Raw genomic sequence first — 20,348 nt, forward strand, 5'->3', positions numbered from 1 at the left:
AAACCCACACAACCTACCACACAAGGCAAAACATTCCATTACACCATAACCTACAAGTGAACGGTATGTTTATGTTCTATAACAGTTTCTGAAATTGACCATGTTAAATTATTATTGTTATTGCGCACAAATTGATGTCAGACATGCACCCACCCCAATGCTCTGTTGCTGAATACCCGGGTTGAATGCAGAAGCATATTTCAGGAGCAGGACAAGACACCCTCTTTTAGACTGATGATTGACATAAGACCATGTACTTGATCTGCCTTTTTGGCTTATTTGTTGATGATGTCATAATAATTCTTCACAGTCATAAAGTGTATTATCTTAGTCCAAGTAAAGTGACACAGGTTGGTCATAATGCTTCATGACCGTGTCATAAAGTGTATTTTCTGCAAGTTACTTAAAATATGAATGAAAAAAAAACATGACTGTAAAGAATTAATATCAACTGAAACAAAGGACTTAAGAAACAAACGTTCAAATGGAAGGAGACTTCTTGGCAGGGAGAAAACACGTTTGAATGAAGGTGTAAATATAACGGTCATAACAGTAATATGACAGGTTATGACAAGTTATGGTTATGACCATGTCATAATGTGTTATGATGCTGGGTGTCAAGTAAAGTGTTACCATAAAACTTGTTAAACTTCCAAGCCCCACAACTTTACTTGTAAAATTACCATCTAGTCCAATATTGTGATTTTTTTTCAAGGGCTCTCAATTCAGCAGAGCTTTTAAATGAGTTAAAAGAAGGTTGTCAGGAAAAGGCCCTGTTCTCTGCAACACATGGAAACAAATTCTGAATTCTTTCTATTTGGAGAGCCGTTTTTGTCTGTCCACTTTGAATTTTTAATGAAGGCTTATGTCTATAAATTAAATGTAGCCTATTAAGTTATTCAACATAACTAAATAAATAATGAAATCAGCAGCTTTCGAAATAAATGAAAGAAATATGATAGGCTATGAAAAATTGTTACATACAAATTGTTACTTTCATATGGGATTTGTTTTAATAGCTGAAATCATTAAATGCTATGTGTTGCGTTTGCAATTCAACATCGGCTAAAATTGGTGTAGGTCAAATAAGCAGTCTGTCACGTTTACTAAACACGTAGCCATCAGGAAAACAAGTCAAAACAATGAGGGTGCTGCTATTGTTTTTGGTTTCCACAATGGAACTTTGTTCTGCAGGAGACAAAAATCTGCTGCAATTATTTTTTGTCTAATGTTTATATACAAAAACAGGATGTAGGAGCCTGAATGTACAATTCAAATTCGCACCACTTGTATTTTGGCAGGGAATAGGGAGCCTAATTTGTCGTCCGTTTGCCAATAAGGCGTAAATGTAGCCTATAATAAATTAAATCAATGATTGCTGTTGGTTTATTGGATTATGTGGGAATGATGCTGTTGTTACTTTTACTGCAACTCTCTATGTGGGGAGCAACTGGAGCAGACACCAGCCGAGAAGCAACTGTTTGTACATCCAATGCCTGTTTCTCTTTTCACATGGAGGGAGTCAGCTTTGAAGACGCTCGATTGAAATGCCATGGTGACGGAGGTTACTTGGTAACAACTAAAGACAAAAGCGAGATAGCAGAACTTCAGTCAACCCTTTTACAGATCGACGTAAGCCATCGCTATTTGGACTTCAAATTTTGGATTGGACTGAAATTGCGTAAAGGCGACTGCATTATAAGGGACATGAGTCTCAACGGTTTTAAGTGGATATCTGGAGGGGAATATTCCCAATATTCGAACTGGGAGAAGGAGCCTCGCAGCACCTGCACAGAGGAGCGTTGCGCGTTGGTACATTACTCTTTATGGAGTCGCAATGAATTGAAATGGACGGATGGATCTTGCAAAGACAAGGCTTTTTACTCGTGCAAATTCTATTTCAAGGGAATGTGTAAACCTTTGTTGTTGGCAGGAGGAGAGCAAGTGAATTACATGCTCCCATTCTCAGCAAATCCACTAAATGGTGATAATAACATGACTGCATTCCCATTTGGAACATATGCTGATATAAGATGCAATGACAATGATCACTTTTCTATTTGTAAATTAACGGATGGTGTCTATGGTTGGACTATCCCTGGTCCGTTTTGCGGCTCAGATAAACAGAACTGTGGGTATAAAAACGGTGGATGTGATCATTTGTGCGTTGATAGTGACGCTGGTGGTGTCCGTTGTGGATGCAAGGACGGTTATGTGTTAGGACAGGACAGAGTATCATGTGGCCTAAAGGAATATTGTCACAGTTCTCCATGTCAGTACCAATGTGTAACAGGACCAACGGGCTTCTCGTGCGTATGCCCAAACGGCTTCCAATTGGATAAAGACCAATTTGGTTGTATTGATGTTGATGAATGCCACATTAATGCCTGCGGTGGTCATCGTTGCATCAATACCCAAGGCAGTTACACATGTAGGTGCAAGGGAGGCTACACAATGGTTGATGGCAAATGCCACGATATAGACGAGTGCACTGAAACTAGATGTCCCCAAATATGTCTTAACTCTGAAGGATCCTTCTCCTGCCATTGCATCGCGGGGTTCACTGTGTCTGAGGACGGACATACGTGTATAGACATAGACGAATGCTTCAGTAATCGATGCGAGGACAAATGCACTAATACCATTGGTAGTTTCAGGTGTTCTTGCCATCAGAACTTCCGGTTACACCCTAATGGAATCACCTGCGTTCGAGATGTGACTGTTGTCTCCACTGCAGAGACGTCAAGTGATCATAGAGACACTGACCAACACGACGAGACCATGGACACTATAACCATATCGCCGGTTGAATTAAAAATAGAGACTCAGTTCACCCACGGACCACCTCAAGACACTATTAGGCACGACATTACGCATGACATTACGCAGCATAGGCCGTCCAGCAAAACCATTGGAATGAGTGGGCCAACGCATAATTACAATTTGTTTAGCTCTTGGCTGTCTATTTGCGTCATTGCTTCTGTTGTTCCACTACTTATTCTCATTGTAGTAACTTCTGGTATTGTCATATTTCGATGTAGTAATTCAAAAAAAGAAGCGAGGAAGAAAATCGCCACTGCTGACAGTTATTGTTGGGTGGCTTCTGGTATAGAGACTCGGTTAGAAACATTTGATGGTTCACTTGAAAGCACAGCTTGAAATTGTGTGAACTCTTGAAATGTTAAACGATAACAAATCTAAATAATATTCAGACATTGCATTACCTACTAAAATATATTTTAAAAATCGTTGAAGAATCTGAATACAAAATGTTTTCTTTTTACAGCGTGTCTGAGATCATTGCCTGTACCTCATCAAAGCACATCTCCAATTTGAAGTATGTTTTATTCATAATGGTTTAACAATGTTATTTCATCGTCATACACTCAACAACAAAAATGTTGGGTCGATTTTTACTATTTTCCTGAGTTCTTGTTATTCATGTATTTTTTACCCAGCAGTGGGTTATTTCTTACTTTTCTGCTCGGTAATCATTATTTATATTTTTTGCTATACTCCTTCCTATACAGTCCATTGCTGTGTGCAGGAAGTTAGTCCAGTCACGTTGTGCGTCAGCCCAGCCTCACATTCAATTCGCACATATATGTACAAAATGTATTTCAGCAGATTTCGTGCGTTTTTGTGCATTTTTGGGGTGGTTCAATTCGTTTGAAAATACACGAATTTCTGTGCTACTTAATTCGTGCGAAAATACACGAATTTCTGTGCTACTTAATTCGTGCGAAAAGACACGAATTTAACCAGTAGGCGACACACAAGCCATTGCAACAACCATAGACGCGATCGCCTGTATTTATTTATTTTACGTTATGAATATATAGATATTTTGTCTTTTTTTAACCATTTAACCATAAGAGGTTATATATATATTGTCTTTATTTAATCCCTATTAAAACATTGTGGTTTTATGCCTATATGTACTGTTTTCGATTTTTCTGAACAGACTTTTCAGGATAGAATGAATGTAAGCAATGCATGATGGTTAATGGTGTTTTATTCGGTTGTAGTTCCATGTATTTCTTAAAAAATAAACGTGTAAACTATTTTTATTGAACAGAATGTAACTGAAAATACAATGGCAGCCTTGCCATTGTCCATCAATAACAAAACATTTTTTTTCGTATAACATTTGGGGAAACGTATGCAGTCATTGTAGTCTTACATTTTGTTGGCCAACCAAAATTACCAAAACGTTAACCCGTAATAAGGCTAGGGTGGCTGAGTGTAAATACATGGCTCTGAGTGTAAGCACTTTTCAACTAGAAACGTTCTTGTGTTCAAATTACGTCAGTGCGAAATAGCTAGAAAGCTTTCGTATTTCCACTTGGCTGCACCTAAGCTTCTAGCTACCGGAAAGTTACAAGAAGAACAAGAATAGTTACCTCATCGGGTCATGTGACACTCTGGATGCCCCCTAAAAGCAATTTCAACCGTTTTGAAAAATGACACCTGGTAACCCAAAAAAATACCAGGTGCATGAAAAGTTTGGACTTAGAATATTTTTTGAAAACCTCCATAAATCACTCAGGCCATTGACTCGAGAAGAAAAAACATAAAATATTTTCAGAAGAAAAAACAGAATATTTTTTGAAAACCTCCATAATCACTCAGGCCAGCACCATTGATTTGGGGCGGTGTATAGCGCTCCCAGAGCGGGTATGGAAGTCTGGATCCCCCTAAAGCATTTAAGGCTCTGTGTGTCTTTAAGCACCATACTTTTTCACTCCATCCTTGCTGTGTGTGTGTGTGTGTGTGTGTGTGTGTGTGTGTGTGTGTGTTGTGTGGGTGTGTGTGTGTGTGTGTGTGTGTGTGTGTGTGTGTGTGTGTGTGTGTGTGTGTGTGTGGTGTGTGAGAGAGCTTTTCTTTGACATCTGTTTAGCGAAATTACTGATTTACAGTTCATGAGGGTTGACCGATTCCACAATTTAAAGTTTTGGAAAGATCTGACTTTTTTAAACTTCGAAACAGCACCTATGACCCCATTTTAAGGCACTTCCGGTTGGCACAGGAAGCTATAAGTAAATACATATCCTGATCGGGGTATGCTTTTACAGAATCCTGAGTTTTAAGTCTATACGTTAAGAACTGACTGATTTACACAGGGTTGAATGCACTATATATCACAAACTGCTGGTTGGGTATGGCAAAACACTTTTAGGGTGATTTTATCACTTCCGGCTCCAGGAAGCTTAGAATCAACACAGGTAGACCTCATAGTGGCTTGATGGATTGTCATTGAAGACAGGTTCATAAGACATTCATAACCCCACTAGGCTTCAGGTTGAATTTAGGGTGGCAGGCAATGTGTTCCTATGGGTGAGATGTCATTGTAAACTGTTGATGTAAACACCTTCTTTTAACTGTTAAGGGTTAATGCCACACGGTCAATGTTGGCTTGCACAGAGACCTTAGGAACGTTCCTGAGGTCAATTGTGCTTCTAAACTTAACAGTTCTCTCTCTGTCTCCCAAAAGCAAAAGACTTGAAATGTAGGTCAAGGGTCATCTTCTGTCACTGTCGCTGCGCTCAGACCGAGCAAGCTACGGTCAAGCGGGGCATCTCGTTGAACTCGGCACGGCTATGGTGATGTCATTTTTAGTGGTGATTTCAGAATGCTATTTTGGTGTTTTTCACTGTTGAAACATTTGCAATGCACAAAAGTCAACTAGCAAGTCAGTGTCCATCAGCCAATTAGATATTTTCAGACACCAAACTGATACCATCTGACTCCAAACTCACTTTTTCCAACTCGTTTAGAAGCCAACTATCACATATTTCAGAGCAGGCCCAAAATTCACAGCGCCTTCCATTTAAACCATAATAAAACAAATAATACGTAGTTATGTTCTAGCTGGGGTCCAGTTTCCACATTATGTTTAGCCCTATGTGAGGCGACCTCGAATCCCAAGTTCGGCTCGATAGGTCATTCGGTGCCCGAGCAAACCTTAATTGGTGCTGAAATTCCACTTATTTCCATGCCTTGCTACGGGGTCCTTGAATGAGCTATCGGACGAAATGTCGGGGTCTGTCTCTATGGGCCGAGCCGGTTTCAATGCACCTAGTCTTGCAACTCTGGGACTTTTCTAAATGTCACCATTTTGTAATGCTCAAAATGAATTGAAGTCAATGCAAATGCACCGAGGCTTTTTATCGGTCCGAGAACCTTCTAGAGCCCACATAACTCACCGTGCTTAATCGACCTGAGCTTAGAACAGGTTTGTAAAGTTTCAGAACTCTAGGTCTGACGGTTTCTTTAAAGTTCAAACAAAAGTAACTATTGCAGGCACTGTCTGCCTCTAAGCCCCTCAGTGTGTCACTCCATCCTTTCTGTGTGGGTGTGTAAATTTTTCCTTGAAATCTGATGGGATGAATGACTGATTTACAGTTCATGAGGGTTGCCTATTCACATATATTAAGTTTTGGAAAGATTTGACTTTTTTTAACCCTTCGAAACAGCCCTTTTGACACCAATTATGGCACTTCCGGTTGGCACAGGAAGCTGAAAGTAAACACATATCCTCATTGGAGTGGGCTTTTACAGAATCCTGAGTTTTAAGTCTATACGTTAAGAACTCACTGATTTACATAGGGTTGAATGCACTATTTTCTCTCAAACTGCAGGTTGGGTACGGCAAACACTTATGGGGTGATTTAACCACTTCCGGTTGCTCCAGGAAGCTTAGAATCGACACAGGTAGACCTCATAGTGGCCTGATGGATTGTCATCGAAGACAGGTTCATAAGGCATTATTAACCCACATAGGCTTCAGGTTGAATTTAGGGGAGCAGGCAATGTATTCCTATGGGGAGACATGTCATTGTAACTGTTTGATGTAAACACCTTCTTTTAACTATTAAGGGTTAATGCCACACGGTCAATGTTAGGCTACCCGGACGACGCTAGCGCCAACGGACCTCCCGGTCGCGGCGGCTGCGTCGGAGCCTGGGCGCGAACCCAGAGACTCTGGTGGCGCAGCTAGCACTGCGATGCAGTGGCAGAGCTTCGAGACCCACTTAAAAAATGTTCGTCTGAACACACTGCAACTGGATCTGTAACTTTTTTTATTTTTAACTCCTTTTTGTGAACATGACCAATTTGTCAATGTACGATTTCTCTTAAATTACGATAGATAAATGGCTGGTTTTTTTTTCCTGACACCGTATGCTTATGTACTTTGACGTGAAGCGGTCAATTAGCACCCTACTTTACGTTTTGACCTTTAATCCCAGAAAAATGGCCATAACTCAAAAAGCGTTGAGGCCTCAACGCCATCTTGTTCGGGGCCAACTGTCCATTACGTCTTCGAAATATTTTCCGTTTAGGAGAAAAGGCCACATGCATTTGCAATGTGCTTGTGCATTTGCAATATTATTTATTTTCCCTCTGGTGGGAATTTCCTAGACTGCGGAAAAATGACCAAAATGTGTTATTTTTATAAAACGGAAACCGAACGTCCGAGAGATTTAGTTTGATGACTTCCTGAAAGATCTCTCCCCCGCGCACGGCCCGACGCCGTCCGCGAATTTTAAGAACGTTGCAGGACGTCTAGTAAGGGACCTTACATTTGCAATGTGGCGTTTCTCACTAACCATATGGCGAGTGCTAAAATGTTCCCTTAAGGTATGGAAAGGCCTTGGAAAGGCCATAAGTGTAAGCCAACATAATTCATATTTTACATTAACATGTAATACATGCATTATGAAGAAAATTGTGTAATTTAGGCTCCACGAAATATGAAATGGGTTTGAAGAAAATCGTGTATGGTTGCCTACATGACAAAAAGGCGTTCTGATTACAAGTGCACCAGTATCCAAAGTATTAAGCGAAATCAAGCACAGAAAACAGCATTGGCATTAATAAAACATAATTTCCCACGAATTAAGTCGCAGGTAAATGTGCGTCTTTTATCAAAAATTCTGTTCAGCAAGTCTAAAACAGTACATATAGGCATAGAGTTTCGGCAGGCAAGAAACTACTTTCCTTAATTTTGTAGCTAGAGTCAAGTGCTTTCTGTGGCACACAATCAGAGTCAAATACTTTGTATAGAACTAACTTCACGTCAGGATAGGCATCCGAAAGTAATAATTAATGTATGTGTGTTGTATTAAACATAGAGGAGGGAGTCAAATGTAGGCAAACATAAACATTTCAGAACAACTACTAGTCGAATAAGACATGGGAGAGATAACGCGTTTTTGCAAAGAGATTTATTTACAAACTAATACACTTGAACAAATAGCCAAACCGAAAACTGCAGACATTAGAGCCTCCCCGCGATCAAACCGACATAACTAAATGATGAAACGCAGCCTAACGTGGAGGAGAGAGAATTAACCCCACTCAATGGGCCCATATCTCAATAACGCAACATGAAAAACACAGCAACAACAACCCGACCTTGCTCTTTTTCAAGAAAACAACCCAAGTGACCCAATGCTTGCAACCCATCAAATAGGTCATCCTAACAACCCAAATTTTTTTGCTTCAAGTTCACAAATGAATCTTATTGATTACATCTTGTCACGGCTGTCGAAGGAAGAGGACCAACGCGCAGCGTGGTGAGTGCACATATTCCTTTAATTTAGGATGACACCGACAAAAACTATAAACAATACAAAAACAACCGTGAAGCTTAAGGCTATGTGCCACAAACAAAGTTAACTTCCCACAAAGAAAGGAGGGAAAAGGACTACCTAAGTATGGTTCCAATTCCCTAGAGACAACGATAGACAGCTGTCCCTGATTGAGAACCACACCCGGCCAAAACATAGAAATACAAAATCATAGAAAAACAAAACATAGAATGCCCACCCCAAATCCCACCCTGACCAAACCAAATAGAGACAGAAAAAGGCTCTCTAAGGTCAGGGTGTGACACATCTGCAATTTAAAAGGTCTAATATACTTAAATGCAGTACGTTTTAATTTGCTCCAAGGGCGCCATACTAATATGGCTGAATATTTAAATATGGCAAAATATTTCAATGCACCTACAAAGGAAAAAAATATTATTTGTTTCTTTCAATTTACACTCCTTTCAGTAATATCCAGACATTTCTGACAGCATGCCAAGGACTCACAAAAACACATTGTATCGGAGCACTTAATTGCAAAAATCTGTTATATTTTTATAATATTATAAAATTGTATTACTCTGACGAATTGCAATGAATTAAGGCGTGTCAACGAAGGATTAGAACATTTATGTTGAAATATGAATAAAAAAAATAAAAAAACACCTTGTGTGCCAAAACTGCGTGCAACTGACCACCGTGGTTAAAGTTTTCACTTGTGGCTGTGGGAAACAGTGGGGAAAAGTCACATGTAAAATCGGATATCTATGCCATGAAGGTGACACGCTTAAACGTCATAACTTTAGAAACAAATCTGGCAGTTTCCATTTCCTTCCTTCCTCAAATCTTTTGTCTCTAGGGTTTCTCCTTTCATGGTTTCCTCAGTATAACTAAATGGATTTTGCCCTCCACAAATCCTCCTGTGATGTTTACTGCGATCATGGCAAGGAGAACGAATCCTTTTGTTGGTTTGATAACCATAATTATTATAACTATGTTAATGCTAACGGTACGAGTGGAAAGCATTGACTCGACTACCTGCGTGTGCAAGGGGAACATTTGCAACGCAGTAACCCTGGGTGCTGTCGATTTCCAGACATCGGGGGAAAAATGCCAAAATATGGAAGGAGAGTTATTGACCGTTCGATCTGCAGCATCAGACGAAATTATTGGAGATTTGCTTGTAGACGTAACGGGAGACTTCTGGATCGGGTTGCGTCTACCAGCTGACCGATGTAGCAACATCGAATCGACATTGAGAGGATACCAGTGGGCAACTGGATTTCAAGTCACAGAATTCAGCAACTGGAAAGACACCGTAAATGTCTGCGCTCCACGGTGTGTGTCCGTTTCTACCGATCGAATGTGGACGGAACGACCTTGCCAGGAAAAAGTCGAGGGATTTTTGTGTCAGAATGTTCATAAAAGCACGTGCCAAACACCGCATATGGAGGCTCAGGAGTTCTCTCATCAAGACGTCATCTATAGTAATGAAGGATGCGCTGGGGCTCCATGCGAACATATATGCACAGAGGCACCAGGGGGCTACACATGCTCGTGTTATGAACGCTATATTCCAAGTAGCGAAAACCCCAACTTGTGTAAAATGCACTGTCCTTTGGCCAAATGTCCAGTAATATGCGACAGACACAGCGCTGGGGCACAATGTGATTGTCCTAGTGGCTTCATAAAGAGTGATGATTATTGCCAAGACATTGACGAATGCGAGAATGGATATTGTGATCAACGTTGTGATAACACGTTTGGAGGTTTTGTTTGTTCATGCAGAGCAGGATTTTCCCTTCAAAATCTCGTTAAATGTGTCAAAACAGACGGAAATGAAAGTGTTCCCTTAACAACGCCTGTCCACAGCGACTTTTTAGCGCCAGGTTTTAACTTTACAAATAATGTATCATCAGCAACAGCGGGGGGATTTATTTGGGTATGGATTTTCATTGCAGTGGCGGTCATAGTGCTGATACTTGTTGTTCGGTATTGTGTTATTAAGCGTCATGAGCAGAATGTTGATAGCCAACAGAGATGTAATGATGAGGCGTTATAGAAACCAGTGACTGCCACATTTATGGAATGAGCAAAAGCTACTCAAGTTGGGGAGGGGGTTAATGCTACTGTTGTGACTGTTGTTCAATATTACTTGTATAGCCATGTTGTCATAAATGTTATGAAACCTAAATAAAGATGTCTAAATAAAGCTGTCTAAAAGAAACAACGAATGACTTATAGCATTTCCATATGTAGAACATTCTCATAATGGTTGCTAAATAGTGTATGATAAAAAAAAAAAAGTATAAACGGTTTATGAATAGTAAAATTTCAAAATAAAAGTTAACATTTCGTTGATGGATAGATACCCTACAAATGATGCATACACATTTACAGACAAGGGCATATGGTTCTTTAAATCAAAGTAAAATAACAATTGGTTGCTTAATGTCACGGACCATTAATGCTTTTGATAATATTAATGTAGCCTAATTATTATACTTCATGTGTTATAATTAGTACTACACTATGAATTGTCAAAATGTACAAGCTGAAGGAGGTCCTGAGCTTACACATGATGTTGTATTCAGATTTGGTAGAATCACTTTTTTCTACCCTGTTGTTATTATCGGTATTGTAAAATTAAGCCCCAAGAACATCCATCGGGGACACATTGTTGTTACTTTATTTGGTGAAATAAAAATATATTTCATAGATACAGCAGTTTCTGTCTTAATGTTTACAATGACCTCAATTTGTCAAAACAAATGTACAAACAAATCAATGTGCTAATTTCACTTGGCCCATTGACTAATCGACTTCGGCATGTAGATGTGGTGTACTAACATCTTTTACAGTGTAAGAAAATACAATGAGCAGAAGGCGATAGCCAAATCGGCACATTCGGGGGGAATGCGCACGGTGGAGATTTGGTCTGGACTCTCCACCTTCGTTGCACCGATGGAAACTCCCACACACCTACCTGAGCACTCCTCTGACCACCCCTTTAGAGCCCTCTGTTGCCACGAAATAGTGGGGTCGTGAAAGGCCAACCAGGGAATCCCCAGCACCACCAGAAACTCAGGGGAATCAATGAGGAAGAGACTAATCCGCTCCTTATGACCCCCCCCTGCGTCACCATGTCCAGTGGAGCCGTGGCCTCCCTGACCACCCCTGACCCTAACGGTCGACTATATAGGGAGTGCACGCGGAAGGGTTTGTCCATCTGAACCAGGGGAATCCCTAACCTATGCGCGAAACCGCGGCCCATAAAATTCCCCGCTGCGCCTGAATCTACTAGCGCCTTATGCTGGGAATGGGGGGAAAACTCAGGGAAAGAAATCAACACATACATGTGACCAACAGGGGGCTCTGGGTGAGCCTGGTGCTGACTCACCTGGGGTGTCCGAACAGTGCTCGGCCTGCCATCTCGACTCCCAGACGAGTCCCTCCAGCACCGGTTGGCAGTGTGCCCTCTCCAACCACACCTAGTGCAGGAAGGGGCTCCTCCTCCGATCGCACTCGCTGCAGCACCCCCTAACTCAATGGGGGTTGGCGCGGAGGCGCTGGGGGGTGGAACCAACAGGACTCGATCCGGACGCCCGCGTGTAGCCAGCAAGTTGTTCAACCTTATGGAGATAGCTAGCTAGTCCACTAGCTAGTCCACTAGCTGTTCCAGGGTGAGGGTGGCGTCTCTGCATGCTAGCTCCCTGAGGACGTCCTCCCGTAAACTGCACCGATAGTGGTCAATCAGGGCCCTGTCATTCCACCCTGCGCCAGCGGCCAAGGTCCTGAACTCCAGAGCAAAGTCTTGTGCGCTCCTCGTCTCCTGCCGTAGATGGAACAGACGTTCACCACTCTGGGTGGTGGTCCCTCGCCGAGTCTGGTCCATCCCAGACCGCGTTGGCCCACTCCAGAGCTTTGCCTGACAGGCAGGAGACGAGGGCGTTCATGCTCTCACTTCCCGAAGGAACCGGGTGAACAATTCCCAGGTAAAACTCCAGTTGGAGCAGGAACCCCTTGCACCCGGCCGCCGTCCCATCGTACACCCTCGGGAGCGCGAGCCGAATACCGTTGGGGCCGGACAACATCAGAGAAGGTGGTGGTGCTGGTTGGAGTGTGGCTGGTGAAGGGGTAGGAAGGCCACCCCTCTCCCATCTCTCCATCGTTGCCATCACTTGATCCATGGTGGTCCCCAGACGGTGGAGAACGGTGGTGTGGTGTTGCACGCACTCCTCCATGGAAGTGGAGAGTGCGTCAGCTCCTGCTGACTCCATTTAATTACGGTGCGGGATTCTGTTAGGTGCCTCCTAAGAAGAGGTAGGAGCAGGAGAGCAAGGAATTCCAGTTTGCACAGTCGTTTATTATAAGTCCCAACCCACCAACAACAGGCGGGGAAAATCACGAAACACACGGAGGAGAAACCTCTACTCCTAACACAGTACTAACGGTACAACGACTGTGAGGGAAAAAACCCTGTGGCGCAAACACGCACCCCTAACAGAGATAACAGGCACCCCTAACAGAGATAACAGGCACCCCTAACAGAGATAACACGCACCCCTAACAGAGCAAACACGCACCCCTAACAGAGCAAACACGCACCCCTAACAGAGATAACACGCACCCCTAACAGAGATAACACGCACCCCTAACAGAGATAACACGCACCCCTAACAGAGATAACACGCACCCCTAACAGAGCAAATACGCACCCCTAACAGAGATAACACAGCAAAATAATCCCGCACAAAGACTAGCAGGCAGCGGAGGCTAATAAACCCACCGAAATTAACTAATCAGACACAGGTGATAACAACAACAGACAGACACAAATGAAAAGGAAAAATGGATCGGTGGCAGCTAGTAGGCCGGCGACGACGACCGCCGAGCACCGGCCGAACAGGGAGAGCAGCCACCTTTAGGGGAAGTCGTGACAGACGTGGCAACTCCAGAAGCCTGAGGGGCTTTACCTCAGTGTGAAACAGAGGAAGCACTACCTCTCTGTTTGACAGGTAAGGCCCAACAACAATATGACCTCGAACATATTATTAAAACTGATTTGTGAAAGAAAATGCACTAGTCAAACACATCAGACCATGTTTATGATCAAATATATCCATGACCTAAGTTATTAATTGATCTCATGCAAAACATTTTATTAAACTGAGGGCTATTTTTTGATGACTCTGATGAAGATGAGAACTCAGATGAAGGTAGAAGTCCTTTTGCTGAGAGCTCAGATGACGACTGCTATGCTATCTGAAATCATACACCACCTCTACCTCTTTCTCTCAGTCGCTCTCTCTCTCCCGCAGGAGAGGGAGAAGGCCGCCACCACCTCCCTCAGGAGCAGCCTTGTCTTCCCAAGTTGACCCTTGACCCGTCACCTTCTGAACCCATTCAGGGAAATGTAATTTGCCAGATGAAGCGCTAGCGGTGAAGGTATGTCTCATCTCAGCGCATTTGTTGCCATGTTTCCTCCTTTCCTCTGTTTCTTCCAGTTCTATAATATGGCGACATCATCATCAGCTACTCAGAATGTTAGTTGTGGACCTTTTTACTGACGGATGTGGTTGTGGACCTTTTTACTGACGAATGTGGTTGTGGACCTTTTTACTGACGGATGTGGTTGTGGACCTTTTTACTGACGGATGTGGTTGTGGACCTTTTTACTGACGAATGTGGTTGCTCTTCATGATTGTGTTGTTTGTTGTTGTATTTTCTACGCTGCTGTGATTTGGGATTTTTGTGTCATTTTGAGATGCAAGGAGTCGTTGGTCTTAATGGGACTGTTTCAATGAAAATCTGATACTGTGTGGAATGTACTGTTACCTAACGCATATACTTCAGCAGGGCATTGTACCCTACGCCATCATTTCAAATGGTGGGACATAGGGGCTCTTTCCCTGTGTCCTACTGAAGCTTACTGGCTGATGAAGGACAATAACGTATCCCTATTTACAGCCGCACGTGATTTGACAGTTGTTTTGCCAAAATGAATTGATGTCAGTTGATATATTTATGGTATAAAAAATATATAGTGTACAGTTCACAAAAATATAACCTACTAAGATAGGAACCTGGCACAATGCTGATTGATATACTGCAGGTTACGAGCAGTGGATTGGTCTGAACAACTTTAGTAGGCCTAGTGATTTTACTGTGAGTTATGAGAAAACAATCAGCAAAAGGGATGGAAATAAAGCATTTTGTAAAGTAAATACTTAGATTGACTTTGTAGTCAAATTCCTGACATCAGTGAACCTGCGCCAGGGATGTCATGAAGAATTAGGGCGTTTTGAAAATGGGGGCTGATACAGTGGTACACTTTTTATGCCGCTCAGGGGCTCCTGTTACCATTTGTAACCAGCTACCCAGCTGCTCTTACCATTTGTAACCAGCTACCCAGCTGCTCTTACCATTTGTAACCAGCTACCCAGCTGCTCTTACCATTTGTAACCAGCTACCCAGCTGCTCTTACCATTTGTAACCAGCTACCCAGCTGCTCTTACCATTTGTAACCAGCTACCCAAGCTGCTCTTACCATTTGTAACCAGCTACCCAGCTGCTCTTACCATTTGTAAACCAGCACCCAGCTGCTCTTACCATTTTGTAACCAGCTACCCAGCTGCTCTTACCATTTGTAACCAGCTACCCAGCTGCTCTTACCATTTGATAACCAGCTACCAGCTGCTCTTACCATTTGTAACCAGCTACCCAGCTGCTCTACCATTTGTTAACCAGCTACCCAGCTGCTCTTACCATTTGTAACCAGCTACCCAAGCTGCTTCTTACCATTTGTAACCAGCTACCCAAGCTGCTCTTACCATTATAACCAGCTACCCAGCTGCTCTTACCATTTTAACAAGCTACCCAGCTGCTCCTTACCATTTGTAACCAGCTACCCAAGCTGCTCTTACCATTTGTAACCAGCTACCAGCTGCTCTTACATTTTAACCAGCTACCCAGCTGCTCTTACATTTGTAACCAGCTACCCAGCTGCTCTTACCATTTTAACCAGCTACCCAGCTGCTCTTTACATTTTAACCAGCTACCCAAGCTGTCTACCATTTGTAACCAGCTACCCAGCTGCTCTTACCATTTGTAACCAGCTACCAGCTGCTCTTACATTTGTAAACCAGCTCCCAAGCTGCTCTTACATTTGTAACCAGCTACCAGCTGCTCTTACCATTTGTACCAGCTACCCAGCTGCTCTTACCATTTGTAACAGCTACCCAAGCTGCTCTTACCATTTGTAACCAGCTACCCAGCTGCTCTTTACCATTTTGTAACCAGCTACCCAGCTGCTCTTACATTTGTAACCAGCTACCCAAGCTGCTCTTACCATTTGTAACCAGCTACCCAAGCTGCTCTTACCATTTGTAACCAGCTACCCAGCTGCTCTTACCATTTGTAACCAGCTACCCAGCTGCTCTTACCATTTGTAACCAGCTACCCAGCTGCTCTTACCATTTTGTAACCAGCTACCACTGCTCTTACCATTTGTAACCAGCTACCCAAGACTTGCTCTTACCATTTGTAACCAGCTACCAGCTGCTCTTACCATTTGTAACCAGCTACCCAGCTGCTCTTACCATTTTGTAACCAGCTACCCAGCTGCTCTTACCCATTTGAACCAGCTACCCAGCTGCTCTTACCATTTGTAACAGCTACCCAGCTTGCTCTTACCATTTGTAACCAGCTACCCAGCTGCTCTTACATTTGTAACCAGCTACCCAGCTGCTCTGTACCATTTGTAACCAGCTACCAGCTGCTCTTACCATTTAACCAGCTACCCAGCTGCTCTTACCATTTGTAACCAGCTACCCAGCTGCTCTTACCATTTGTAACCAGCTACCCAGCTGCTCTTACCATTTGTAACAGGTAACAACTTATTAGGCTATAGCTTATTATATGGCCGACTGCCCTTCAAATAGGCCACGCAATATAGGGCTATATGTGACAATAAGCACATCTTCATAGAGGAGTTTATTATAGGCCTGTAATAGGCTAGGTGTAGCTACTGTATAGATGACAATACATATAGGCCTAAGTGTATATCATCATAGCTTATATGCTGTATATATAGCCTACCATGCTAGTATGTTCATTACCTTACGTGCATTCTTTCTGTAGGCTACCACTGCATCATATTGACATGCGGCATATTTTGCGACAGGTGCGTTTATCTGCTTGGGGTTAACAGAGGTATTTTCTGAAGGTGAAAGCCAACTCATGGCCCAGCTGCTGTATTTGGTTAGGCAGTGAGAATTCAGTACATATCTGTCTTGTTTATCAGAAATATGCTGTGCTTAAAACCATGGCAATAGAGGTGTTGTTATGGCCATTATGTGAATAATGGATATAGGGGTTGAATGGCCATATAAAGGTTGATGAATGTTTAAATAGTATTTTTCAGAGGTTCTCAAGGCTCAAATGTCAATATAAAACATGTTTTTATAAACATTTACATAGATATACATGTTTTCTGCCATGAACCTCTATACACCCCTAGAAAACCTTCTATTTTAACAAGCCATGTCTAGTCATGGAATCCCCAAAATTCTGTTTTTGTAGCTCAGACTTGTGACTTAGCACAAAATACATTTGGGAGGAATCAGAAATATTTGTGAAATCTCATACCCCTGGTGGCCATGGGGTGCTCCGTAGCGCCCCCCAAAGGTGCAATTTCTCCCGTACTTTAATGATTTGTAAGTCAAGAACTGGTGAATATATATCCCAACATTATTTGACATGAAGGTTAACTAAGGGATCCTAATTAAATCATGAGGCTCCCACATTTCAAAGTTAACTATTAAGGACTGAAAAACACTTTTTAAAAAGTGCACCAATTTTAACATTGAGTTGGCATGTGCTGATGCAGCACAACATTATATAGGTTTTAATGAAGGTAAATATCGATTTACAGGCATATTATAATGATATTGGCGAATACATTGATAAGAACCCGAATAGGGTTAGGGTCAGAAAAAGAAACTACAAAACGTCGCCATATTTGTAGTTCCCAACTTATCCGGTTTAGGGTAAAAAAAAAACGTGTCATCATTTTTGCATACATAATAAAAACAAAAACGGATATTGCATAAGCAAACGTAAACGTGATTCAAATTAAAGACAGATGCAACTACAATAATTTATGAACACTATCAAAAAGTAGTAACACACATCTGACAGGATCACATGATAACCTTCCTTTCTAATTAAAAAAATAAATAAATTACAAATTACAATACAATAACATAAAAACATAGGACATTACTACAATAATATTTTCTCTGAAGAAACATAAAATAACATTGAAGTAAAAACAATTCATCACAAGAATTGACTTTCAAAAGTTAAAGTACCTAAATTAAAGTAGATAAAATAAGGTCAGGGGTTACAGTTACAAACCTATGATAGAGTTGAAAGAATACAGTGTTTTTTTGTTATTGACTAATTCTAGATATTTCATTTCGTATTGGATTTCAAGAAAAAATATATTGCATTTGGGGACAGATTTCAAATATCTGTTTTTGTGTATATACAATTTACCCGAGAGAATGAAGAAATCAACAACTAATTCAGTAGTTTTGTTTTCATTTGAAAAATAACATATTACATATTTCATTGTAAATACATGGGTCTTATTGATGAAATTAAAAATGTTAATACTTAATTCGCTTCAAAACAAATTCACAGAGTCAAAATCATCAAAAAATTGTATAATATTTTCCCCTTCTTTATCACAGAAAAGGCATGTCCTCTAAGTCCATGAATTTAGACAACTTATTGGATTTTGTGCAAGATTTTAAAGTGAGTTTATAATTACTTGATTATATTTACAAAATGTGTGAGGGAGCAACCAAGCTTTCTTCCATTCAATTTCAGTAATATATCCATTACAGAATAATTTTCCTCTAGGAGAGATCTTGTTCTTGGAGTTAAAAATGTATATATTATTACATTTCTTATCCAGCAGGGGGAAACCTTCTAACATAAGTTGTGCATTTATCTAGACATGTTCTCCAAAACACAAATGAGATTTCATTAATTGAGTAAGTCCTGAAGGTATTGCTTTGCATATATAATTACATTATTTTATAATGTATTGAGAAGCTATATGCTTCTAAGAACTTCCTATAAGAGAGAACCAAAAGTGTACAGTACAACAAATGTATTAGTAATTTGTGTTGAAATTTATCAAATGTTTAACAAAAATAAAATAATAAAATAATAGCCTCTGAGTCAACATGGTACCCTTCCTCTGAGTCAACATGATACCCTTCCTCTGAGTCAACATGATACCCTTCCTCTGAGTCAACATGATACCCTTTCTCTGAGTCAACATGATACCTTCCTCTTGAGTCAACATGATACCCTTCCTCTGAGTCAACATGATACCCTTTTTCTCTGAGTCAACATGATACCCTTCTCTTGAGTCAACATGATACTTTCTGAGTCAACATGTACCCTTCTCTGAGTCAACATGATACCCTTTCTCTGAGTCAACATGATACCTCCTCTGAGTCAATGATACCCTTCTCTGAGTCAACATGATTACCTTCCTCTGAGTCAACATGATACCCTTTCTCTGAGTCAACATGATACCCTTTCTCTGAGTCAACAATAATCCCTTTCTCTGAGTCAACATGATACCCTTTCTCTGAGTCAACATGAATCCTTCTCTGAGTCAAATGATACCCTTTCTTCTGAGTCAACATGATACCTTTCTCTGAGTCAACATGATACCCTTTCTCTGAGTCAACATGATACCCTTCTCTCCTGAGTCAACATGATACCCTTTTCTGAGTCAACATGATACCTTTCTCTGAGTCAACATGATACCCTTCCTCTGAGTCAAACATGATACCCTTTCTCTGAGTCAACATGATACCTCTTCTCTACTCGATCCTTCTCTGAGTCAACATGATACCCTTTCTCTGAGTCAACATGATACCCTTTCTCTGAGTCAACATGATACCTTCCTCTGTAACATGACCCTTCTCTGAGTCAAGATGATACCCTTCCTCTGAGTCAACATGATACCTTCTCTGAGTCAACATGATACCTTTCTCTGAGTCAACATGATACCCTTCCTCTGAGTCAACATGATACCCTTCTCTGAGTCAACATGGTACCTTCCTCTGAGTCAACATGATACCCTTCCTCTGAGTCAACATGATACCCTTCCTACAGTTCAAACGAAGGGGTTCAAATGAATCACATCTAGTTTAACCTGGGCCTGTAACCAAAAGGTTGATAGGTCAAATCCAGTGCCGACAAGGTAAAAAATCTGTAGTTCTCCCCTGAACAAGGCAGTTAACCCACTGTTTTCCAGTAGGCCTTCATTGTAAATAAGAGTTTGTTCTTAACTGACTTGCCTAGTAAAATAAAAAAAATAGAGATTGAGTGTTTTGTTTTAGAAAGAGAATTCAAGGAATTGTCATGATCGTCCCTACTTTGCTAAGTAAGTTGTATGGTTAAAAAAAATAGTTTGAGCTGTTGGCTATGGTTTATCTGACAAATTGTCTGGATACCTATTTGAATAATAATCCATACAATCAAAACAAATCAAACTTTTTTGTCACATGTGTAGCCCTTAACCAACAGTGCAGTTCAAGAATATAGGTAAGAAAATATTTACCAAATAAACGAAAGTAAAAAAAAAAAGTTACAATAATGAGGCTATATTCAGGGGGTACCGGTATCGAGTCAGTGTGCGGGGGGTACGGGTTATTGAGGTCA

At 41.2% G+C, this 20,348-nt stretch overlaps 2 protein-coding genes across 2 annotated transcripts; both read left to right on the forward strand.

Annotated features, from left to right (window-relative positions):
* The first annotated feature begins 1,231 nt into the window (after positions 1 to 1,231).
* LOC112069498 (complement component C1q receptor-like) lies at positions 1,232 to 4,066 on the forward strand. Its single transcript, XM_024136843.2, has one exon. It carries the CDS (start codon positions 1,372 to 1,374, stop codon positions 3,157 to 3,159), a length of 1,788 nt encoding a protein of 595 aa, XP_023992611.1. The 5' UTR covers positions 1,232 to 1,371; the 3' UTR covers positions 3,160 to 4,066.
* Positions 4,067 to 9,387: 5,321 nt separating this feature from the next.
* Positions 9,388 to 11,303, forward strand: LOC112069499 (thrombomodulin). Its single transcript, XM_024136844.2, has one exon. The coding sequence runs from the start codon at positions 9,520 to 9,522 to the stop codon at positions 10,654 to 10,656; it is 1,137 nt and encodes a 378-aa protein (XP_023992612.1). The 5' UTR covers positions 9,388 to 9,519; the 3' UTR covers positions 10,657 to 11,303.
* The last annotated feature ends 9,045 nt before the right edge of the window (positions 11,304 to 20,348 follow it).

The sequence above is a fragment of the Salvelinus sp. IW2-2015 genome, unplaced genomic scaffold (genome assembly GCF_002910315.2).
Source record: "Salvelinus sp. IW2-2015 unplaced genomic scaffold, ASM291031v2 Un_scaffold1028, whole genome shotgun sequence".
In the NCBI taxonomy this organism is placed as follows: Eukaryota; Metazoa; Chordata; class Actinopteri; order Salmoniformes; family Salmonidae; genus Salvelinus; species Salvelinus sp. IW2-2015.